We start from the raw sequence: 26637 nt of genomic DNA on the forward strand, positions 1-26637 counted from the left end.
ATTATTTAAACTTTGAGGTGAAATGCATATTTTGCCTTGAGAAAAATCAAGAAAAAAATATTGTTAGGAGTAGTTCAATAATTTCACAATGGTTCATTTTTCATTTTAAAATTTAAAGGGGGTATTTATGTCCTTTTATTTTAATAATATATAGTTAAATGACCTTATACTCCCATATTTATAGTTTTTTAAACTTATATTCAGGGGTAATTTTTTTTTTTCTTTGATGAATAATAAAATGACTTGCACGTCATTAGGAGTGGATTTTTTATAGCTTATATTCAGGTTGAAGGCTTTTTTATATTTTTCACTTAAGTTTTTTTTTTGTGTAATTTAATAGCTTACATTCAAGTTGGTTTTAGGACAATTATGCAATTTAACATTTACAAATATTATTAAAAAATAATTATCGACATGCTCATTGCTCGCATTAACATGTGGACAGCCTCACATTTTTTGGATGGTGCATGCATAGTTATCTAGTGGTCAAACGTCACTTTCCACAACAATATTTGAATCATCTCAGTGTCTCCTCAATATACGTTACCTTTCCCCTCTTGATTTCGTAGAATGTACTATTTGAGTTTTATTTGTAATTTTATTGCGGTTTTTTTTTTCCTGTCCCTATTATTACTTTTGAACATTAAATTAATTAGAATTGAGCTTCTTAATGGAGTCCAAATCTAAGATTTCATGAAGCGAATTTTAGCTTAGGTTTAAAAGGTTCGCTTTTCTTTTTTACCTAAAGTGAGAAGAAATATTAGTGGAATGGTTAAAATGGCTAAATATCAATTTAGCTGCATTGTCTTCTTCCAGCAAATAACTAGAAATTATTGAAGCTGGCTTTTCTTCAAAAGTTTATTTTCTTGAATTTGAGCAGGTTCTTGTGCTAGAGAATCGAGAACTGCGATTTCAGCTCTTGTTTTGGCTAGTTGGCTTTCTGCAGCTGTTGAATTTTGTTGGTTGTAGCAGAGAGATAATCCCAACACAGCCATAGACAGCGTCTTGAGTTCTGCACTGTGCCTCATAATACAAAGAGTTCGCTGCTTCAGCTCTTAAATGTGCTGCTGGGAGTTGCTACAATAACCAAAAGGAAAGTATAAGATATTAAAATCTGAAATTGTTTTGGAAGAGTGAATGCCTTTTAATATAATTAAAACCAATTAATTAATTGCTTGAATTTGATGTCGAATTTCTCATACAATGCCCCCCTTGAAGTCACCATACTCTCTTGAAAAAAGTTTTCTAGCCTGATGGGGAATTAATTAGTCCTATTTTTAAAAAATAAAGTTTTTTATCATAGAATAAAGAGAGAGAAAAAGGGACATGTTTTTTTTTTCTCTCTCATTTGGGACCTGCGTTCTTAAATATGGTGCCATGAAAAGATATATTCTCTCCTGTAAAGTCTAGCTACATTCCTACCTTTTTATAAGAAATCTTCGAGGATTATTAGAAGAAAATAGGGCGAGAAATGCAATCTGAGCAAGCTGCACAACGAACCAGAAATCATCTATGATTATAAGTTTTCAAATAAACAGATTATACTTTTTTTAAGAGAGAAAAAAAAAAATTGCTCGGAGTGGACTGATCAAAGATGCCAAAAAGAAAAAAGTATTTATAAAAAAAAATGTGCGTCTCTAGTCGCACTTCCGTGGGCTTCTGCTAGTGTCTCCTTCGTTTTTGGCAGCAGGTTGGACCAGCCAAGCACCACCCCCTTTAAAATTAGAAAAGCATGAACATGTAACTGTTGCAGCCATGGATAATATTTATATATATATATATATATATAAGGTATTCAATAAGTAGATAAAGGAGTTTAAAAGCATTCATACCACACAAATTTCCAATAAGCATTCACTCGCTTATTCACTAGATATGAAAACAAACACTAGAAAGTAAACCAAGTCTTTGCATAGAAATTGCAATAACAATGGCCAAGTCACAGCCACACAGAATCAAACTAGAAATCCAGTCATCTAAATATTTTTATTACTTTAAATGAGTTATAGATTTTGAATAATAGGATGTTATTGATTACTATAAAATTTCTCGATCCTTGCAAGGTTGCTAATCCACTGGGAGGGACTCATTTCCAAAAAAAGATTCCAAGAAATCATCATCCCAAACCTGAAATATATTCAAAATAAAAACTTATTAAGAGAGAGCCATGAAGTTATATATGTGCTTGGATGCATGTTTTCGTATGTGTGTATGTGTTTGCTGTTGTTGACATGCCTGATTCCCTGTTTTTCCATCGTCATCTGGATAAAGGCTACTGAGCTCAGAATCCATGAGGTCACCATTTTCTTTTTGCTGCAAAACATATGGATTTAAGAAAAAGGTTAATTGTTGGATATTGTAAAATACTATTGAAAGTATGAGAGCAGGGATATTGGTATGTCTTACACTTGCCTGATTAAAGTTAGGAAAATACCCGTCCATTGAACTGGCATTGCCTCCGAAGAAGGGATTCATAGCTTCTTCTCCACTTTGAACCTACACAAAATAGGAATGATCGATATATATATATATACATAAGCCTTTCATAAGCATTTATAGTTCTACGTATATCATGTATAGTAAGGAGGAGGACATGTCCATACCTGGCTAAAAGGCTGTTCATTCCAAGGAGTATTGTCATCAATATGAAGTGAGTTAAGGAAGTCTGGATGCAGGAGGTCATGCAAGGGAGTGCTCAGTTGATCAACACCTTGTGGCTGCTTACAAAGTGAGAATGAGTTGAAAATTTAATCAAAATATTTTGTTGCTAAGAAACAAAGAAGGTATAAAAAACAAAGATCTTCCTATACCTGATGAGCAGTTAAATTCTCGGTAGGCTCCAAAAGCATATCGCTAAAATTTAGTTCACCTTGACCAAATTGTTGCTGCTGATTGTAATTTCCACCGAAGATAGGAGGACTATTGTTCATTAGGCCAAATGCAAAGTCATTTTGCCCTCCATTCCCAAGACCAAGTTGTTGTTGTTGCTGTGATGGTGGCGGCGGCGGCGGCATCGGAGTATTCCCTTGATAAACATTACTGGTGAATAATGTTGGTGGGAATTGGTTTGCACTCTCAATAGTAGCAGGAAAAGAGCCTCTTTGAGCCAAATAGCTTGATGATGCAACATTCATGTTGCCATTGTGAGTCCAATTCATCAAGCCACAATTACCACCATTACCAAAACCATTTGATAGTTCATTCTTACTGACTTGCAGTTGGCCTGCTCCAATGAGATGTCCATCGGTATTCACTCGAATTCCAGCATAATTATTACTGGTATTCAAGGAATTGTTGTTGTTTCCAACATTCCCGACTCCTGACCAGTAGTTGGTAGCTTGAACTCCAATGGAACCAGATTTGTTATGTTCTGAGCTATCAAAACTGTGAAGATTTGATCTTCCTTGATTTTGTAGTTGGTATATCTGCATTGGACTTTTGCAACGGGTGAGGCCATTAGGGACACTTTCACGAGAGGGAGGGTTTGTTCCTGCATTATTATTCGATTCCAAACCTGATCTTTTTTTATTGGCTTGATTAGCATTGCCAAATGTTAGCTGCTGAAACCCTGTTGAATTGCCAAGTGAACGAGACTGCTTGTATGGTGATTGAAGTGCGGAGTTGTTCTTTAGAGCTTGCTGGTTTCGAGAGTGCAAGCTCCCAAAATTGGAACCACCATCAGGAGTTGGAATGGTATTCCCTCCAAAACTTGCTTGAACAGACGCTCTTAATACTTGTTGTTGTCTTGAAAGACGTGAATGCTCTTGCTGGAAATTTTTGAGCATCAACGAGGATTGGCTAGATGCAAAGTTTGACTTAAGAGCCCGTCCTGACAAGTTACCTCTTTCTGCAACCTTTTTTAGGAAGATACGATACTTCTGCGGAATGTGAGTTTATTGTGTCAATGAACAAATTATTGCAAAAGCATAAAATTATGATTAATTGATGATGATGTTGGTCCAAATTCGATTTATATATAGCTAATCATTCAAGAGGTATATATTGTTTAATCCTCGACTCTTACCCGATGTGACATGTTAACTAATTAATCAAGAAGTAAAACACTAGTAGAAAATTTAAAAACAACAACGGAATCGCCGGTGAAAAACATTTCGTCCCTAATTTCAAACAAAAATTGCAATGAAGAATTTTCATCAACAATTTTTGACAGAAACAATGATGGCACTTCATCAATAATTACTAATAAAATTGCCGATAAAGTAAAAAATAAAATAAAAATCAATTAAAACTCTGTTGGCAATTTTTATTTTACGATAGACTCACTTCTATCACGGAAGGATAAGAAAAAACCATAAGTGATTTAATAGAGATGTTATTCCATCGTGAAGTTATAGAATGGTTAAGAATTTTTAAAACTTTCAACGGACAATCTATTGCCAATTCTATCAATAATATTCAGATGGAATAAGCGATGAAATATCTTATCAATAATTTAATTACTAATAAAATGACCAACAAAATCTAGAAGGTGCATTTTATTTCTTTGACGCTAATATTTTGTCTACCTTTCCATCGGTAACTTATAATACCGACAGATAATAAATCATTGATAAAACTTCTTTTAATGATGTGTTTCTGTCAGCAATGTAAATGGCTGATGAAATGGCATTTACTTACGTACCAATAGCATATTCCATTGGTATTTTTCAATTTTCTAATGATAATGAATCGCATCCTAATTACAACATATTGTATACAACTAGAATCTTAAATCAAATGACTAATATATAATTTAGAAGTCTTATAGCTCAGTTAAATTAATTGAGAAGCATGATTTAAGGGTAAAACATGCAAATATAGTACTCTAGATAAATACAAACCTGTAAGTGGCTGGCAACATTTTCTCTTGACAGCCCCGGCACACTCATGAATTCAAGAATTCTTTTTGGAACAGCCTCTAAATAATTTTGAACATAGAAAGATCATGATAAAAAATTAATCAATTTGGTAAGTAAAAAGTCCAATAGATGCAAAAAAAAAAAAAAAAAAAAAGCTTCAAGAAGATTTTGCTTACTGTCTAGCCCTATGTGGTTTATAGCTTGCAAAAACCGGCTGTGAAGTGAATTTGTCCAAACCACCTTGGGCTTTTTTGGGGCAAGCTGGCTATCTACTTCTTGATCTTCCTTTGTCCTCTTCCTGTTTTTATTTATTCTATCTTTTTCATTGCAAATTTTGTTATTGGTAGATCTTGCAGAGCTCACTTCGTTAACAGATATTTTCTGATCAAATACTGTCGAAGACGATGATTCTTGACTGCCTCCTATTTCCTTTATTGAAAGGGAGTACTTACCTGTTTTAGTCGCAACTGCATATTGCCATACATTCTTGAGATCATCCTTGCTAATTGGTTTCACTATATAAAACGCAGCACCACCCTCTAAAGTTCTTAATATGACCTTTTCACTATCATCTGATGACATTACTGCAATAGAAGAAATTAGAAAAGCATCGAAAAGAAATATATAGAAAACCTAGTGTCAAGATCCATAATGTGAAGGAAACTCTATTCGAAAAGTGAGGAACTTTGCACTAAACAATGTGTGATTTATATGGTAACTAATGAGATGCAGGATGTTGTAAAAACCATAGTTATAAGACTTAAGCTCCAAAAATGAATTGGCCTCCAAAGCACCGATCAGGATTTACTAGGTCAACTTGGATATAACAAATTAATCTGAATCTATTTTAAAATGATATCATTTTAATTAAAAAAAAATTCAAGTTTGATGGGGTTAACTTTGAAAATAGTATAAAAAATAACTTAGACCAAACTTCGAGTCATCAAACCAGCTCACAGGACTAGGCTAGGTTTAATAACTATTGTCAAAACACAATAATAAAAATGGAAGAAGAAGGATATGCAATTCAAATCATAGTTATAAAACTTGACCCGATATAAAGCTCGAGTCAGATGTAAGAAAGTCGACCCTAGAAAAACTTTAAAAAAAAATCAAAATGATGCCATTGTGATTTTTAAAAAAATTAAAAAAAAAAAGATTAATAGGTTGAAGATTGTGTTTTGACTAGGTTTTACTCCGAGTTGATCCAAGTTTTGAACCAGGTCAATATCTTAATCTATGTTTTTTTCAATTCAAACTGGTTCAAATTTTAAGTTAACATATTGAAACCGGTTGGAGTTTTATAACTATAATTTAAATTCTCAATTGTTTGTTCTCATAGGTATATTGATATACTTTTTCTAACATTAATGCAAGTTAAAGTTAATGATAGTTTTTTGTTTTTTTTTTTTTTTTTTTGGAGGGGAAGTAAAAATACACTTACTAATCACAGGAAGCTTGAATTCTTCATCCACTTGGTGTTGTAGCTCCATGCCATTCATCTTAGGCATATGGAGGTCAGTGACAACTAAGTCAAATACACCCTTTTTCAATCGAAGAGTTGATAGAGCATCAAATGGGTTCTTAACTGTGACAACAGTAAGTTCTAGCTTGCGATTTTCTGTCAATCAACAAGACAACATCATAAGAATAATTATAAATGATACTAGAAAAGCTAATTAATGGTTTAAGAAAATAAAAAATAAAGGCTTGAATGCATTGAAAGAGATCAAATTATTTTAAGGGATAATTAAAGAGTTTGTTGGGATATTGATATTAATAGGCAACAACATCGGCAACCCTACTCTAGAAGAGGGTTGCCATTGTCAAAAGAGTACAATGGTAGGTGGGTAATTATCAAACAAGTTGCGCCAATCATTGACAAAATAATGCAACCCATATGCTGCCACCATTAGTATCATAATCTATGACCAAGTTGTCTTACCATTCATGCCTATAAATAGAGGCATAAGTTAGAGAGCAAAAAGAGAAAGAGTAGAGAGAGTGTGTGTGAAGAGAAGAGAGGAAGAGAGAAAGAGGAGTGGCTGCTAAGGGCATCAGTGTGTGAGAGTAATGAAAATTGAGTTTGAGTGAAGCAATCGTCCTCCTTCATGTGTGTTGTAACCATTTCTCTATATATCTCTAATAATATTGGCTCTTCTTCCGTAAATGTAGGCAGTTTACCAAACCACATTAAATATTATGTCAGTGTGTTTAGCCTCTAATAAGCAATGACCAGAATATCACTAGTCGGATTCCCGACGGAGTTTAGTGTCATGCTTTAATTTAAAAGACAAGGGAAAGAAAAGGATGATTTTTTATTAAAAAAAAATTATTATAAAACAAGGAAATCACATTATTGACCTTACTTCTTTTTTTTGGGCCGGGTGGGAGGGGGGGTAAATCAAATCTTAAACACAAAAATTAAGAAGGTTTTGGGCAAATTTTCACTTGTTGGATCTAAAAAAAAAAAAAAAAAAAAAAAAGAGTAGAATGAGTATGAAAACCCTAACTCCATATATACTGTTTGAAATTTAATGGCCAAAAAAACCATACATGCAAAGACAAATCATCCAAGTGGTAACATTTGTAAAAGTGTTGAATTTCATAAAAAAAAAAATTGTAAGTGTTGAAAATATAAAATTAACAATACAAGTATGAGAAAAATAAACATTAGAAGTATGAGATTTAACAGAAAACATGAGGAAAGAATGCAAGGGTAATAATAATGAGTAAATAAATAAATAAAAATCAATCTCTTAGCTTTATTGAGTAGAAACCTTTCATATAAAGACAGATCCATTACGAACAGAGGAGAAACATCGATTAAAAAAATTGACTATAAGAACTATGAATTTTGATTTTGATTTGTTAATGATATAGAAAAAATATATAGATATTGGATCAAAATATGACTTAAATGGAAAAGGATCCTTTGTATTGTAGAAGTAAAAAAAAAAATGCATATAAAGCCTTATCATATGATGATAGACATATGATATTAGCAAAAAAAAAACAGAGAGAGAGAGAGATTTAATTCATTTAAAAACTAATAAATAAATAAATGAGATTGATAAAAAAAAATAGGAGAAAATTAATTTAAAAACATTTAAAAAACCTTAAATACAAAGAAAAAAAGTCGAATCCTTTGTTTATGTATTTACTGGGATAGAAATCCAAGAATGAAAAACTTTATTGCTAAATTATATATGAAAATGGCATAAACTTCTTGGATTTAGTCAAGGAACCATGGATATAGACCATAAGAACATTAATTAATCCATAGAACTTGATTTTAGAATAAAGACTTGCTAAGCAATAAGATCTCAATCATATACCTTTGTAACCACATGTTTTCAGCATTGCTGAAACAATTGAAAGAGATGTAGAATCATCATCTACAACTAAGATTTTGATTTCTAAGAGGGAGGAATTTTGGATAATATTGGAAGATTGACTGGATGCCATTCTTTCACAAGCTATATGCTGTGAATAAATCCAGGCCTGAATGCGGGATTTTTTAGTAGAGAGGAGCAGGTGCTTGTATAAGGTATATATAGCGGGGCGATTCTACAGAAAATCATTTTTTTTTCCCTTCAAATTTCATTCAATTTTAACTATATTTAACTTTTAAAAAGACAAAAGAAGAAGTAGTTTTGATAGATTGTAGAGATAAAGGGATGCATTAGCCCTCTGAATTGAACCTAATTAATGTGAGAAATCTAGTGTAAAATGAACCTTTACTGCAATTTACCAAAAATAATATATTCGTATAAAAGAGTTCTTTCTCTATAAGATCTCACAATCTTTCATTTATATCCTTCTTTTTCTGGGTTTTTATTCCTATGTAAGGATTATGACAATATAAAATTCTCTAATTTCTTTTAATAATTTAATTATCATTTTTTAATAATGAAGATAATTATAATTAGGATTAGAGGAAAATATGTTTAGTTAATTAGCAGCTAAGATTGAGAAATCAACCGGACTCGGTTATTGTGCCACCGACTTTTCTCAACCATGTTCATTTGGAAATATTTTGTGTTGTACATATAATAAGATATGTTTACATTTCATTTAAACCATTTTTTAAAATAACTACAGAAAATTCATGCTAAAATTGTAAAAGTTCATGCAAGATTCATAATTGTTTACATCGAATCATATTAAGTCAATTGAATAATTAACTCTCAATTCTATATAAATTTCTTATTCAAAAATCTTGCTCCACGACTTGAATTATTGCATTCTAAATTAGAACTCTTGAAGAACCATCAATAAAAATGTCAAAATTAATTATACTATATATTGGTTAATAAAAGGGTTGCATACTTATTAAACAATAAAATTACTTCAACATGGATATTAGAGTAGCATCTCTTCAAAAATTATATCTGATAAAGTAAAATGATAAATGGATAGGGAGAAAAACAACGTGTAGATTGATAACCTAATAATATGTAAATAAATAAATAAATAAAGATTTCATATAAAAAAATCACATTATAAAAATAAGACATGTAGAATGTTTATGTTCTGGATAGATAATTTTTACAAACCGTGTTTTTCAAAAATTTTAAATTTTTTTTTACTAAAAATTAAATTCTTTATATATATTTTGGATCGTTTTAATGTGTTAATCTTAAAAATTTTTTAAAAAAAAATCATTTTATTGCATTTCAACATGAAAATCACTTTAAAAAACAACCACACTCCTAAACAATCTTAAAATAAAATTTAAAATGAAGTACCAACGTGTCTAATGAGTTTTATGAAAAATAACAACCATAATTTTTTATTTGGCAATTAAATCTGACTAAAATTTACTTAATGTGTTCTACATACTCGGTACTATATGGATCTATTCATCTTAATCGTTGAGATCGAGATCATGTCCAAATTAAACCAAGAATTAAGATGTTTTTTAATTTCTTTATTTTTCTAGATTTCTTAGGATTTTCTTTCCTCTTTTTAACCTAGACCAGTTTAACTTTTATTTAAATAGATTTGCAAGTTATTTTAGACTAGATTTCATATCATGACATGAGTGATAGAACATAGATTTTCTCTACAAATTTAAGATTGTAATTTAGGATTTGAAAAGGCTTCGTTTTCTATCTTTTACTAAATATATACCGCTTCAATTTAATAGATTATAACAAACTTAAAATCGTGGAGAAACCTAACTAGATCCAAGTGTGTGAGGAAACCAGTTTCTGCCCATGGTTTATAGAATCTTGTTTTTGGATAACTTCAAAATTATCCTTTGCATGCAAAAACCTAAGTTGACATTATCTTATCACTAATTAGGCAATTAGTTTAAGTTACAGTGTCCAAAAGGACTCGCTCTTTTTATACTCAGCAAGGCATATCTGGTGCCATGGAATGAAGAGGGCTTTTAGCCCATAAAGGGAAGGAAACGTTTCCATCATGTTTATCCATGCATATGCATGAGAGAGATGTGGAGAGCAAACCACCCAGAATCTAGAATTGTGATTCGACATCCCTATTTTGAGTTAATTGCATTTATGTTTCCAAAAGGTAAGATTTTTCGGTATAAGAAATGATGGAGACGAAACAGCACACAAATCACAAGTAACAAAAATATAAATTATAACAAAAATACCAAGAGGTTTGCTCCCTCTGTGGTCTCAGGTTCAAGCCCTGGAGTTGCTCATATGATGGCCACTGGAGGCTTACATGTTCGTTAACTTCAGGACCCGTGGGATTAGTCGAGGTGCGAGCAAGTTGGCCGGACATCCACGTTAAACTAAAAAATATATATATATATAAATTATAACAGAATTTTTATGTTTGTTTTTTTAAAAAATTATCAGTTTGAGTCTTGTAAATCTTAAAGATATTAAAGATTTACATGATTGTTATTTTTTAGGGTCCATGGAATTAGTTAAGGTACACGCAAGCTAACCTGAATATCCATATCAATAAAAAAACAAAAAAATATAATTTGTTATTAAAAAGGTGTTCACAATTAATCCTAATTCACACTTTATTACTAAACAATTATTTTATCTCACAAAAGATTTACAACTTTTTATAAAATAGTAAAATTAGAATCTTAAATAAATAAATAAACACAAACAAAAAATTCATAATTATGTTGAAAATCCCAAAAAAAAAAAAACATAATCTGATCCATAGATATAACTTTTTTATGTTAAGTTATTGGTATAGAGTAAACATTATTTTCCTGAACTGAGCTCATATAAACAAGCTAGTCTACTAGTCTTTATGTAGGATCAGTCATGAAAAATCCACAGCCGAATGTTTAGAATTATCAAACTCACCTGTATTAAGAAGACAATCCATGGGCTTTAGGAGGATGGATTTGTTGGCCTAATTAATTAAGCTCAAGCTTATTTCTATTTGTTTTAGATGAGTTAAAACTAATAATTGAATGAGTTGGTCCATATGGAACTCAACAATATTGTATCCATCCCCATATATATATAGTGATTACATGTAGTTTTATTTGAAAACTGTATTAGAAATTTAAACATATAAATCATAGCATGATCTTTATAATTGTGATTGTCAAATATCCGAGCATGATCTTTAAGATCGTGGAATATCCTAACAATGATTTTCATTATCTTCACGATTGTCTTGCCTAACAAGATGGACCTGGGAGTTCATTAAGATTTATTTTATTTGATAAAAGAAAAAACCAAAAAGAAAAAAAAGAAATGTTAATGATAGCCAACAAGGAGATGGCCAATTATAGCTAAAACCTACTTGCTAAAATTTGGCGACTACACGACCATTAGGGAAATAGATACTATGGACAAACTACGTCATCCGATATGAAATTACTGTGCATTCTCTTTCAAATCAATGTGAAATAGAATAATGAGTTTTTTTTTAAAAAAAAATTATAATTTTATCCTCAATTTTTTTTTCTTAATTACACCCTTTGGAGCCCAAATTAATACTCAATTACTTCCTTTTCTTCTTTTTTTTTTTTTTTAAAATAATGAAATTGAAAGACAAATGAACAAAAAAAAAATAAAAAATAAGTGGCAATTTCAAATTTCATTAACAAGTTTAGTTTAGCCTCAAATCTTTTTCAGTTGATTGGCAATCAATCATTTCAGTTGTTGAAAATTCAATTTCGATAACAAGCCTTATTTCCCTTTTTTTTATATATACAAGCTTTTATTTCTCTCTTTTCTTCTTTCTTTTTATAAGAAAAGAGAGAGAGATAATTGTTGGATTATAGTATTTCAACAACTAAGATTTTCTTAAAAGTAAAATGGTTGTAATTTTGTGATTCTTTAAAAGACATATTTTTATAGCTACATATGTGTCAATGACCATCATATAGAGACAGAAAGTTATCATTAATATCGATTATGACCATAAAATTAGTTGATCTTGATGTCAATGAGTTTTATTTAATAAAAAAAGTTTCACCTAGGTGTTTTGTTTTCCTCTCCTTGCTTGAGAAGGTAAACTTGCATTAAGGAAAAATTTTTAGGTTTAGATTGATTTCGAGTTTTGATCTGTTTTTAGGTTGTTTGAGGTCATGAATAGATTTATCAAGGTATTTATAATATTTTGGGTCAAATAGAGTTGAAAATTGAGTTTTTTAGCACAATAAAAATAAAAGCCTCAATTTTTCCAGCATACCTCTAATTGTTGGATTATGCAAATATCATATCATCGTATTGTCTGTTTTTTTTTTCTTTCAAGAAAAGACAAACGGTAAATAAATAAATAAAAATATATATAACCAAGCCCATGAGTGCAGGTTGGGCTGGAAAGCCTACGCATCTTAACTCTTTTTTTAGAAGGCCCAAGCGTACTTACCGAGTTAAATCAAAGATCACTTGTACAACACTACTGTGATGGAAGTATTTGCTTTGCTTTTCGAGCAAAGTCATACTAGAAGCCAGCCTTTATACTTCGTTGGTCGTGTAAGAGCTCCCTCCTTATGTACGTGTATATAAAGATTCACTCTTCTAAGTTGCTTGAAATCAAGAAACCATCTCCCTCTTCTATCAATTAATTGTAAAATGGATATAATGATATGTAATGCGTTTGGCATTTTATCATGGTTATTAAATTTAACTCAGTTATAGGATGACTTGGGTTAAAAAAAAATTATAAAAAGAAGTGAAAATAATATTTTTTATGAAAAAATTAAAAAATCAATGGATTTGACAAGTGATGATATCACAAAAAGTTTAAATAGCTTGAAGTTAATACTTATGTCTTGAATAATTAATCAATCTCTTGGTTATAAAAATCTGATTTATTTATTTTTTTGAGGTGGCTGGTAACTAGTATATAATATTTAATATTTACAAAAAGATTCTCGTGAATATAGAACTCTTTCTATGATTAAATCAATGATTTTGTTTATTGGAAATGTAATGGCATCCTGCTGCAAATTCCTGAAAGCCAGGCTCCAGGCTTCTGGCAACAAGAACAGGCGCTACACTAGAGGCAGAACCGAATTCAAGAAACTCTTGTGGTAGATCATTTAGATTTCAATTGCTCATGTATCATAAGAACACGATCTGAACAGGAATTTCAGCAGATATGGGGAAGTATAGACTGATCTTAGTAAAAGAAAAATCCTCGAAATTGTTCTTAGATATGTGAGATGATGAGTAATTCTGCGAACAACAGCAGTCACTAAACTGATCTTCTCATTCCATTTTAGAGAATTTCAAGCCCATTCAAGCTGCGATAACGAAAAAACAATATAAAGAAATGAACAATTTGATTGTCTATTTAACACATTACATACAAGCTGATGTTCCATTTGTTAAACTAATTGAGATCAAACACAAAAAAAAAAAAAAAAAGCTAGAATTCTGAATAAACTGTATATTATGAATGCATAGTCTTAACCTAATTACAAATAAAGTATATATAGGTTAAACTGAAAGTACTATTCTACCCTTAATAAATAAAACAACATAAATATTATTTATCACCATCAAACAAAGGCCACAAGGATCAATCTCTCAAATCGAAATGTGCGTACAGTTATTTCAACTGGCCTGTCCGCCACTACAATTTGAGCACCAATTTCTTCAGCCACTTTTCGAGCAGCGAGAAACTGCAATTCTTAAGGAACTTCAAAATTTGAGATTCAACAGATTTCCAGTGTTCTGCAAGTAGTCAATCGACTACCTCATCGCCGAAAGGCCGGTGAACATGAGAAGAGATTTCTTATGAGAAAAGGGTTAAATGTAGACGCAATGCTAGAGCTGTTTGGCCTCCTGAAACGGACATAAAATAAAGTAATTTAACTTCACAAACAAACAATATAAACCAAACAATTTCTTAGATCTTACCCAAGTCTATGCTACAGCTGAAAGCTCTGAAAAACCCAGTTCCACTCAAAGAGAACACACCTGATCTTCATTGCTTGCTAACCTCACCTTCATTGGAAGCATACATGATCCCAGTTCTGCAAGTGGATTCTGAAATAAGTAGAGTTACAATGTTATTTGAGGACAAATTACCCCATCAAAAACATTGCTATCAAAATATCCAAGGAAAAAAGGAAAGAGAAACTTTCCGGCTTCTACATAACTCAGCTACTACATTATCAGGCAGGTACAGGACCAAAACATTTCTTCTCAGTCAACACTAAGGTGCCTTCATTAGCCAAGTCAAGCAATTCCGGTGGAGGTTCTTGCAATTGTGGCTCTAGATTCTTGCAACATCTCTTACCTGAAATCAAAGTCTGGTGGTTGAGGTTCGATTGAAACTTCAAAGGGTTTGGTGGGTTTTGCTGCGAGGATATTTGGGTTCTTAGAGAAGACAGGGAATGGAAATTCTAGCAGAGTTTCCATGGATGCGGTATTATTAAACCCGTTCACAATTTTAAAAAATACAAACGACAGTTAATTCAGTTAAACTTGATTATTTTAGCTTAGTTAATGTATGATTTAGTTGACTGGTAAAAATTTAATTTGTTTTTTTTTTAATTCAAAATAATATAATTTTTGATTTTTTTTTAAATAAAAACAATATAATTTTAAATTCTTGAATTAATCTGTCCAACCAATTACATCCAATCAATTACTCGGACTTAGGGTTGGGTTCAATAACTTTGGATTCGAGTTTTCATGGATTTAAAACATGGTTTGCTGAGATTCTAATTATGCTCGAACTCGAATTGGTTTTCAAATTATCCCAAATTTAATCATATTTAAACACTTGTCAAAAAGAACATTGCTTTATAAAAGTATTGTAAATAATAATAATAATAATAAATGCTGAGAAAATCTTTATAGTTTGACTAATTTCAAGAATTTTCTAAAAGAAGAATGAACATAACTTAAATCTTAATCTAGGCGGCAGGATTGCACCCTTTTTCGGTTAACTGTCTACACTTAATTTTATCTCCTTTTCAATTGTCATCCCCCTATTTTTGACTATGTGCTAATGTGATCCTTGCAACAAATGCTCAAAAAAATTGTGTAGGATCATACCTCATTTGCTTTAAAAACAAAATTTTCAGTGTTCTTTGGTTTTTTTCTTTTTTTCAGAAATCATATAATAGAAGGTATTATCAAATTAACTTGCATATTAATTAAGGCGAAGGTGTTTGGGAGTGTAATAGTGGTTGCTTTTTTAAAGTGTTTTTTTATTTCAAAACACATTAAAATAATATTTTTTTTTTGTTTTTTTAAAATTATTTTTAACGCCAACATATCAAAATGATCTGAAAACATAAAAAATATATTAATTTTAAAAAAAAATTAAAAATACTTTCCAACCATGATATCAAACACTATATAGTCATTTTTTGGACAATCTTTAAAGTACATCCCTCATATCCCTTTAATCGTATCCCTTTAATAAATTTCTCTTTAACATTGGCTGGCTATGATGTTTAGATCGAGAGATTAAAGAAGAGGGTATACCCTTTAACCACGAAGTCAATCCTCTGAAATCATAAAAATATAGAGTTTGAGAGATAATATTAGAGACAAAAAAAATAGTAAAAGGATCAAATAAAAACAATATAGAGAGTTGGGGGACCAAATACACCACTAACCTCTCATCTTCATAATAAAGAAACATCTTTTAGAGGACTGGTCTCTCTCTCACACACATAAAATATCAGGACCTCATCTTTCTAAGGATGTTCTGTGGGTGGGCCACGTCACTGGTTGAGCAGTAGATTGATTTTAGAACTTCCCTTCATCTTATCTTCTTTTAGCTGTCCTAACTTTTTGAGACAATGTAGTGTAATTTTTGTACCATTTCTTTCATCCACTGGACCTCTTCAAGCCTAGCTTGTTCACATTATCCAGGAATTTAGATTCCTTTTCTTTTCTTTTTTGTGATGAGACGTGGTACGGTTTTTATTTTGTTATTATTACGAATTTAAAATATTTATTTAATCAATACATACCATAATTTTGCATGAATCTCAATAAAAACTCTCTTAGAATGTTAATTATAAAAAGCTATTATTTATGTGATTTAACCACCATCACCAGTTCACCACCACCGTAAATTACAAGGTGATTATATGTAGATGAACACTATGGTCCATATCAGTACAAAGGACAAACGATCAATAAAGAATCTAGGTCCTATTGGTCTCAAAATCACAGCGATTTTAAATGGTTCTGTCACGGGATTGGGACAACATGCCTACCAAGAAAATAAATGAAAATTTAGGGCTAGGGATTAGTGAGCCCGTGTGGGTTCTTCTTAGGATGTGTCAAGGTCGATGAAGAAGACCAGGCAAGTTCCAGTTAATCGGCTACAAAACACTAATAGCTTTGCCAAGTTTTTGTGCAAAATACGCGTGCACACTGTAACCTCGCAACACTTTTTGGCAGTCCATTACATCAAATATAATGCTTAATTATCGAAATTATAACACAAGTTTTTTTTTTTTTTTTTTTTGTCTTAGAGAGGCCCGCGAATCCCCCACGCTTTAGTTTCATCTATCCTTGTACAGTAAGCCCTCGTCAAACTTATAAACAAAAATCTCTTTCATTCTCTTATTTGTCAAGAACCTCAGTGCCATTTTTCCAGACAGACACATCCCTTTCAGTATATATATGGCCAATCCTAAGCCCCAGGCTGACCAATTACCACCACTTCACTCTCCAATCCTGATCCCGTCTCCGATCAGATCTTCGGGTCAGCCCTTTAGTTCAAGGCATGATGAACATCCACCGAGGCTTATTCGATCGCCCATTGGGTTTTCGAGTCAGCCCGTGAGTGCAAGGCATGGTGACCAGTCACCGAGGCGCCCTATTCGACCACCGGGTGGTTCATCGGCTCAGCCCGCAAGCGGAAGACACCCGAGTTTTAAAGGTGTTAGGTTACGGAGTGGGAAATGGGTATCCGAGATCCGGGAACCACGTAAAACTACGCGTGTATGGCTCGGTACGTATCCAACTCCTGAGATGGCAGCCACCGCCTATGATGTGGCTGCTCTAGCACTCAAAGGCACCAACACACCACTGAATTTCCCGGAATCAATCCTTTCCTATCCAACACCAGCCTCCGCATCCCCTAGTGATATAAGGGCTGCAGCTGCTAGTGCAGCATCAGCCAGGTCACCCAAGCGTGAAAGTGGGCCAGACCCTGAGATGGGCCAGCCTCAAACAGAAGGCTCGCCATCTATTATCACTGCTGGTATCCAATCAGGACAGGAAATTTTCGACGAGGAAGAACTTTTAAACATGCCCAATTTGCTAGTTGACATGGCAGGGGGGATGCTAGTAAGCCCACCAAGAATAAACACACTGTCTTCTGACGATTCACCAGGGAGTTCCGAAGCTGAAAGCCTATGGTCCTACCACTAAAGCAAACCCCAAACAGCTTCTCCATGGAGAACTGCTTCTTGGTTGTGGTCAAAGGGAGAGGTTTTGGTCCCATGATGTAACAAAAGGTTGGCTTTTATTAAAGATTTTTCTATGGGGTAAGAGGCAATGGAGTGGTGTGCAGATAAAGGTAAAACTGGTAGGTGAATCGATTTTGCTGCCACCTTTGGTAGTTGTATATATTTAAATGTGTCAGCTAGAGCCAGAGTACGTCTCTCCTTCCATCTGAATGTTTTTCTGATAGACTTTTGAGAGAGACTTCCCTTGTAGTTTCCCTCCGACGATTATATATATTTTGTCCCTCTCTTTATACAGTATATGATATTTTATGGTACGGGAAGCCTCTCCTCCTGCCTGAAATGAATTAGTGGAGATAAGTATAAATTTAGATATTCAGTTAATTTAAATTTTTCAATTTGTATTAAGGTATTGTTTTTTATATATAAATAACTTTGAGAAGCAAATTTATATTTGAGGTCTTGTTCTAACGGTAAAAAGAGTTTGTTTTTTTTTTTTTATACAGGGTTCAAATCTTATTATGCACGCCTGTCACCTCGTGGTGCATGCATACTAACTAGGTTTGTAGGATGTTCTGGGTCGGAAATTAGTCATGGTGAACGCAAGCTGGCCCGAACACCCACGTAAATCAAAAAATTTGTATTATAACTACACAAATGGGAGATAGTGAAGGTATTAGAAGAATGGGGGGCAAAAAAAATTAAACCTACTCTATGTTTGTTGCTTTTAATAGCCCTACCCATAGTTGTAAAATGTAACCCGAAGAAAGCCCGGGTCACGACCCGGGTTTAACAAAAAAATCTTCTTAAAGAACTAAAATGGCTAATAAAAAAAATAATAGATTAATTCAGGTCTAAGTTAACTAAATTAGTAGCTAACTAGAGTTTTTGACGAGAAGAACCAAGTTTTTTATTTTTATATTTTATTTTTGTCAACTAGCTCCTGAGTCACTGGGCCTACCCGCAGCTATGCCCTACCCTCGTTCTCCAATTCTATAATTCAAGAGGTAATAATTTTGAATTTCTATTTCTAATATTGAAGTGTGTGTGAAAAGAAAAATGGAAATTAAAAGTTCACGTCTAGAGGACCCACATGATTAAAGTTGCAAGATATTTATATTAATCAATGATTAAAGCATTCTGGCTTGACAGTCAAGGTCTCTGACCTGAACGTTAGCAAATCATGACGAAAGAATGTATTTGTGGAAAGTCCTCATGGATCAGCTGTTTGTTTATGTGATTCACCTGCACAACCTTTGACTAGTTGCTTCGGATGTTTGAGATATTTTATGTCTTTACGTGTTTTTTAAAACTATTCTTGGTTTAGAAAACTATTAAATCATTTTTTTTTATTTTTTAATGAATTGATGTTAAAAAAATTATATTAATATATTTTCGAGTAAAAAAACTATTTTAAAAGTATTTTATACTATATTTCATACATACTCTTTTTATTCTCAATTATTCTTCTTGTATTTTTATATAAAATTTCATTTACAATAGTGTTTTAAAAAATATTTCATTTCAACTCAGGTTAAGTGTGTGTTTGGTTTGGAGATATGGTAGAATTTTTTAAGGATATAACTTTTTTAAACCATAAACTTCACCTCACAAAAACAAAAAAAATAAATGTTTTTAATGTGAATCTTATCAAAAAAAAATCAACTACACCTCCAAACCAAACATCCCCTAAGTTACATGTACCCTCACTTTTTAGAACTTCAATCATAAAATTGCCTGAAAAAATAGATTTTTATGTCTGCCGGTTATGGTATTGAAGGCAATTAAAAAAACAACTAAATGCATACAATTAATTTAATTTTTCATAGTGAACTATGTTAATGTATTTATTGAATCAATAAGATCATATCAAGGTAATTTCTTCGCAATTTGATTTAAAATCTGAACTAAGTAAAGAGTCATATCAACATTTTTGAAGTTTAAATTATTATATTCAGGCAATGCTTAAAAGTTCTCTAAAATCTAGATATTATTTTTTTTATGTTTGTTCTTTTTGTCCAATATGCACCAAAAGTAATAGGAAATAACATAGTCCCGAACTATATAGCATTGAGTAAGCTTTTTGTTAAAAATTTTCTAGTCCCAAAACTTTTTATGGATAAGAAATTTGATCATTTATAGTTTGATGGTGTCTTAAAAAAAATCCAAGTAGCTTAAGATCAAGGCTTATATGTTGGATAATCGGTTAATCTTTTAATTCTAACAATTAGGTTCATTCTCCTAGCTAAGGTAGTTGGTAGTTGGTGCTTGAAAACCAATATGGATGGTGATCAATACTTATAAAAGGTCATTTTTTGTAGATTTAGGGATTTTCATATGCTCAAGTAAATGTATTTTTAGAGAGAAAAAGTGTAATAATATTTTAAAAAGATAAATTCTGAAAATATATAATGTTAAAATATTAAAAATAAAAAGATTATATGAAATCTAAAACTTGAAGGATTTATGATATATTTATAATCCTTGAATCTTGTCCTTTTATATAGTAGCGGGGCTAGAGGGTCATTTTTAACTTAATAACAATTAATGAAGACTAATATGGTAGGCCATTAGGATATTTTTATATATTTATAAGTATAAGGAGAGTAGGATACAAAAAAATAGCCAAGCCCTTGAAGGCTAATGGGCTCTTCCCCTAAGGTTGGACCCAAATAGGTCTTTCCTTTGGCCAAGCCCCACAGAAGTAGGTTTTTCCTTTGGCTAAGTCTAAGAGAGGTGGGTGTTTTCCTTTGTCGTTCCTAAAAAAGCTCAGTTTGTTTTTTGGTTGTGCCCAAAGGAGCCAGGCTCGTCTTTAGCTAAAAGATAAGTAATCATGAAATATATTAATTTTATATTATTAGCTATATTAAAGAGAAGAAATTTCATTTTTGACTGAAACTAATATAATTTTTAAAAACTTTTAAATCTAAATTTTAAATGCATCAAATCCTTGAATTACACAATGAATTGCTCTATCTATATTTTTCAAAACACAAGCACACCATAATAAAATAATCTTAAAGCTTTTTTTTTTTTTTGCCATTTTCTTTCCTTTTATGTTAATATTCAATATCTTAATTTTTAGTATTTATAGGGGTGTAATAGGATTATACATATAATAAAATTAAAATTTTATTTTATTATAATTATAATTATTGAGCTTATTGAAATGAATTTTAATTTTTCTTTTTACTTGTATCTATATGTCTTGTCCTCCGAGCTAAAATCTCAAGGTCTGCACCTAGATCTACACATGGATAGACCTAAACAACTACAATTCTGAACTTTTTGCTTAGCTGGGGCTACCAGCAAAAAGAAAAGAACAAATTGATTCATATTACTAAACTCATGTAATTAAAATTTATGTTTGTTATTTTGTATTTGATCTGGGTTTTCAAACATGTAAAGGTATAAGAAAGTGAATAAAGGAGAAGATGGTGTGCTCCGCTCCCTTTTTAATTTCAAAGTTCAAACCTCATGTCAAATCAGGAGAAAAATCTCAAGAATCTCATAATCCTCTCTTAAATATAATGTCTATGACACCAGATCAAAGAAATTAACTTAATGTGGATAAATGAAAACTAATTACCCTATAAATATAGTGAATTATAAAATTAAAAATAAAAAAGAAATATAAAATTAAAATTGAAGAAAATAGAAGAAAATAAAATGTGAGGCTTAGCTTTGTGATTTTATTCTTATGTACCAAAATAAAAATATATATAAAGATAAAATAATTCTACGTAAAGTCATACTTCAAGAAGAAATTGAGAGCCATGTTAGAGAATGATATAAATTATATTTTGAGATTTCATCTAATAGATTAAATTATTGGGTTAAGATAGTTCTTTAATATGATATCAGAGCTTTAATGATCAAGTGGTTACGGGTTCGAATCTCACCATCTTATTTATTTGATAAAAAGTAAATATAAGGTAATATAAACATGTATAAATTTCAAGTTTAAAGAACTTTCACTTAAAAAAGATGTGTTGTAAAATAATATAAATCATATCTTAAAACTTTACATAGTAACTTAAGTTATTAGATTGAGATAATTTTTTAATTAGCCAAGCCGTTATACGATTCAACAATATTTTCTACCTCGATATATATTTACTTACCAGACACTTTTCCATGTTCGGTTTTGAACTCGTCCTTCATAGGACGATTACAAATCAGTCTTGTAATATCTCTCACAAGTTCGAACTGGTTCCACCTACTGACAGTGCTTCCACCGATCGAGGGAAGAGGAAGTATCCTAGTCGACAAAGAAAATGGTTCCCATGAAGGTATGATCACTGCTCCTTCTACCTCACTGGACGATAAAAAAATAAAAAAAAAAGTAGGTGAGAAAATTAAGTGGGATTAATCCTCTAAAGATTCGAATTAAAGGGCTGGTTTTTGAGTTATTTAACAAACTAATTGTTGTCTAAATTAATTACATTCGAGAAGGAATTTTTTGCTATGTCCCATGAACGACCGACGAATGGAATATTGAACTAACGTTGTAATTTGCTAGCTAGGAGACAATGACACTCAAACTAACCATGCCCATGTATACTATGATCTATCATTATGTCGGGTATTTTCACCTTTTAATTAACACCATTTTTAAAAAAAACATCGGTCAATAACACAGGTAAAAGAAAGCTTTGATAAGATAATATGGTTTGTTGATGTCATGCTTAAAAATAGCAACTTCTAAATAAATTATTAAATGAATTGATATAATTTTTTTAAAACAAAGAAAGAGAGAGAAAAAAGAAATTTAGTTAATATCTAAAAGCTAAAAAGCTAAATTGAGAAGCTAAATTGATAAAATGGCTTTTTGAATAGTATAAATATAGCTTTTTTGATTATATGCATTGCAATGGTAAAAAGCTATTTAGAAAAGTCATTTATATTTTAATATATTTCATGTTAAATTCATTTTTATATAATTATGTAACTAATTTAGATATTTTATATATAATATAATTATGATGTTATTAATTATATAATTAATATGAGTAATTTATAAAAATAATATAAAATTTAATGAAATAATATGAAAGTTAAAAGATATAATTTAAAATTAAACTTAAAATTTATTTATATGAATATTTTTAATTTTTAATTTTATATTTTACTGTTAAAAATTTAATTTTTTAAAAGTAAATTTAAATTCAAACTTTAAAAAAACCATCAATATTTAAATTTTGATTTTCAATTTTTTTTTTTAAAAAAATTCATGCTTTGAAAAAATTTAAAACAAAAACAAGTTTCTTTCCTTGCTTTTTTAAAAAAAAAATACTTATTTTTTTTTTTTGCTATCTCTACAGTAACATGTAGAAATAGCTCTTCTCAAGCTAAATAGTTATTTTAGCTTTTTTGTTGGCTGCTGCATTGAAATGTCTAATTAAAAAAATAAAAATTAAAAAATATTTTTTTTAATTTTACTTTTTCATTTATCTCTCTGGTTGGAGATGCCCTAATATCTTTCACTTTCATTTGACAGAGAGTTAAGCAGGAATCATTTCCTTTGACAAAAACACAGTACGGTTTCAAAATAGAAGCTGACGTCCAAGGTAGAATGATTTCTGGCCCTGCTTAGCAGTTCATCAGCCGGGCTAGCAAACAAAATAGCGATTCAGAGGGGCTCGTAGTTATTTTTTATATGTTAATGTTAATTTTTTTTAAAAAAAATTAAAAAATATTATTAATATATATTTTAATATAAAAATTTATTTAAAAAACAATCAAATTACAGGATAAATGGAAACAGGTTCAACAGGCGACGTATGTGTTGTAGCTTTGTAATCCACAAGGTCCCGAGGCCAAGATTTCAAAAAGAGGACTAGCTGATATATATGGGGTCCTCTTCGATTTGCATGTCACACCATTGCTTTTTCCACTTTCGCTGCCACTTGGAGGGTATTTGAGAGGCAACACGTCTCATCAATTTGCACTGACAAACCTGGCTCGTCGTTAAGTTCGTCCTAGAATAGATGGCAAGTTGGTTCTGGATATTTGAGAGTCTAATAAAATTTTGTTTTATTTAAAAATATATTAAAATAATTTATTTTTAAAAAAATATTTTTGATTATAACACGTTAAAATAATATAAAAATATTAAAAATATAATTTTTTTTTAAAAACCAAATAAACACTAATTAAAAAGAGAATAAAATTACATGGCCAACTTCAAAAAAAAAAAAAAAAAAATAAGTGAGGTGCTTTATTGTTTATGTCAACAATTTCATTATCTTCGTCAATCAAGCCAAGGTTTTTAAGGATTTTTAACATGATTAATATTTTAAAATTAAATTTTTTGATTTATATTTATCTTGTGATTTTTTTAGTTTAGTCTTTAGTTATTAAAATATTTTTTATTTATATTTATTGTCAAGGATTTATTTAATGAAAGGTATGCATATTTATTTTTTCATGATAAGGAATTATTCGATCGAAGCGAAACACGACAAAGATAAAGTAACTATATATATATATATATATATATATATATATATATATAGTAAAAAGGTGCAAGAATAAATTTATAAAGTACAGAGTAACCAATCAAAACAATCTATTCAAATCCAAAATTGATGGGCCCCATCCTCTCTCTCTCGGTGTTTGGATACCAAGAAAGTGCGGGGACAGGACAGGGAAACAAAAAGGAAGAGGTGGCCCTTCCCTTGAAACGGAAAGTCCGTACGAACGCAGCGAGGCAACAGATGGGATAGCCATACTCACTTTCCTTCCCTTGTAAAATTGACCTCACGAAATTAATTCATGGTGCTCGTTCAACGGATACGTGGAGCGCTTTGATCAGTTGTGAGGTCAAAACGCTTACAGCCACCCAATAATTTTCCAGATATTTTACTTCACTGTATACAATAGATATCGTATTTTATTTTTTAATTAACATTTTATTATATCTCAGTTTTTTTTTTGTTTTTTCAGCGCAAAAATAGGATGTAGACATTAATTGTTCTTGTTTTTTTTTTCTTTTTTTTTCCATCAGGAAAAATCTTAACTACAGACTCAAAATCTTATAAGTGCATTTAATAAAATATATTCAGAATTATATGTGCTAATGAATTATAATCAATTTATTACGTCCAAGCAGAGATTGAATCGTAAATATGAGATAAAAATGTTATTTTAACTGAATTGAGGAAATTAACCTTAAAATAATATTTATTTTAACTTTTTCGAAAGTTATGGACAGTAAAGGATGATAAGTGCATTTCATTGCTAAAAAGGGAAGATCATGACAAGAAAAGGGTTCCACGAGGAAATGGCTATTAGTAGCAAGTTACATGATGGATACCACCTACCAAAATCAATATCCTAATAAATATTCCTCTATTCACCCAAAAAAAATATCTTAGGATTAGATCAATGTTGCGGCAGTCCATACGTGTAGTTCACCTGGTTCACTGAAATATCTTATTCAGTTAAATATCTTAGGATTAAAAATACAATATTTATTAAAGTTGTTTTTCAAAATATTTTTACTAAAAAATAATAGATTTTTTATTTTTATAAAATTATTCTTAACACCAGCCCATCAAAATAATTTAAATCATCAAACTAATTTAAAAATAAAATTAATTTTTTTAAAAACACAATGGATAACGCTCCAAAAACATATTTAGTGATCGAGGCTGACATCACGAAGAGACAGAAGTTATATCCCTACCTTTGTCTTAAAATCAACGACAGCCCACTTTGACCCTTTATCGCAGCCACTTGTTGTTTGGATACCGAGAAAATGTGGGAAAAAGACAGGAAAACAAAAAAGGAAAAGATTCCTCCTTCCCTTACCACCTAAAATCTGTGCGGACGCAGTGATGCAATAGATGGGATAGACACAGCCATAAGTTTCCTCGCCAACTCCCCATCTCCACATCGCTAGGCTGAAACACAAGAATAATTAATGGTGCTTGCTTATTGGATGGAAGCGTGGAATACTTTAATCAATTTGTGAGGTCAGTATATTTACAACAATTCAATATTCTTTCACTGTTGTCTATGATAGATATCAAGTCTTATATCTTATAATTATATATAATTTATTTTCATTCTTATTTTATCAAAAATAAATTGTTGCTTATTATTCGGTCTAAGGTCGAGAAATTAATTTTATAGTGTTTAAAAAAATAATTAGTGTCATACTAATGATTACTTTCAAGGTTCTAATTTAAAGAAAAATATTAATACAAGTATAAGAAAAAATATATAAATAAATATATTTTCACAACTAAAATTTAGTAGGTCATGAATTTTATGTTTTTTTTTTTATATAAAATATCATTAGTTATTTTAAGTGTACCATATTCTTATATTTTTTTTTGTCTAAAATCCAATAAACATCACAATAAACTAAGAGAACATTATTTAATTGAATTGAGAAAATAAACTTAAAAATAATATATATTTTGAATTTTTTAAGCTCTAGATAATAAAAATATGAATGCGGTACTAAACTACCAACAAAATTTTTATAATATTCAATAAAAATTAGCATGTATTTACAATTAATACACATCACATGATATCAGGCACTCTAGAATTACAAATATTTAAATTTTTTATTTTTTAATAGAATATTGAATTTCATAATATAATATACGTGTCTTTTTTATAAATATACTGCAATTTCCAGTTTTTAATTATTTTTAAAGGTAACCGGAGCAGTGTACAATAAAACGCACGTGGCCCACACGTTTACGCGGGAAAGCCACCGGTTAACTGTAAAATAACGAACCGCGTTGTGGGATCTGTGTGACGTCATTCTGGGAGGACACTCTTGCTTCTTATCCACATGCAAATACCATTTGCCACCTCATCGCTCACTCTTTGTCTGCTCGTGTGGTTTCTAAGAAACTTCTTAAAGGTCTCCACTCTCCAATTACTCGCCTAGAGTAATGATTT

At 30.8% G+C, this 26637-nt stretch overlaps 1 protein-coding gene, 1 long non-coding RNA gene and 1 pseudogene across 2 annotated transcripts; 1 reads left to right on the top strand and 2 right to left on the bottom strand.

Annotated features, from left to right (window-relative positions):
• Positions 1–2342: 2342 nt before the first annotated feature.
• On the bottom strand, positions 2343–8327 carry LOC118056396 (uncharacterized; annotated as a pseudogene).
• Positions 8328–13700: 5373 nt separating this feature from the next.
• Positions 13701–14726, bottom strand: LOC140954597 (uncharacterized). Its single transcript, XR_012167991.1, has 2 exons — positions 14189–14726; positions 13701–14113 (listed from the first exon to the last, which is right to left on the bottom strand). It is a non-coding gene; the product is annotated as an uncharacterized lncRNA (long non-coding RNA).
• Positions 14727–16158: 1432 nt separating this feature from the next.
• On the top strand, positions 16159–18074 carry LOC118056397 (ethylene-responsive transcription factor ERF027). Its single transcript, XM_035068592.2, has one exon. It carries the CDS (start codon positions 16925–16927, stop codon positions 17675–17677), a length of 753 nt encoding a protein of 250 aa, XP_034924483.1. The 5' UTR covers positions 16159–16924; the 3' UTR covers positions 17678–18074.
• Positions 18075–26637: the final 8563 nt, after the last annotated feature.

Source organism: Populus alba, chromosome 15 (assembly GCF_005239225.2).
Source record: "Populus alba chromosome 15, ASM523922v2, whole genome shotgun sequence".
Taxonomy (NCBI): domain Eukaryota; kingdom Viridiplantae; phylum Streptophyta; class Magnoliopsida; order Malpighiales; family Salicaceae; genus Populus; species Populus alba.

Bases quoted from the DNA above. Each gene is read 5' to 3' on its own strand.
- LOC118056397 (XM_035068592.2), top strand. From the start codon at position 16,925: ATGGCCAATCCTAAGCCCCAGGCTGACCAATTACCACCACTTCACTCT.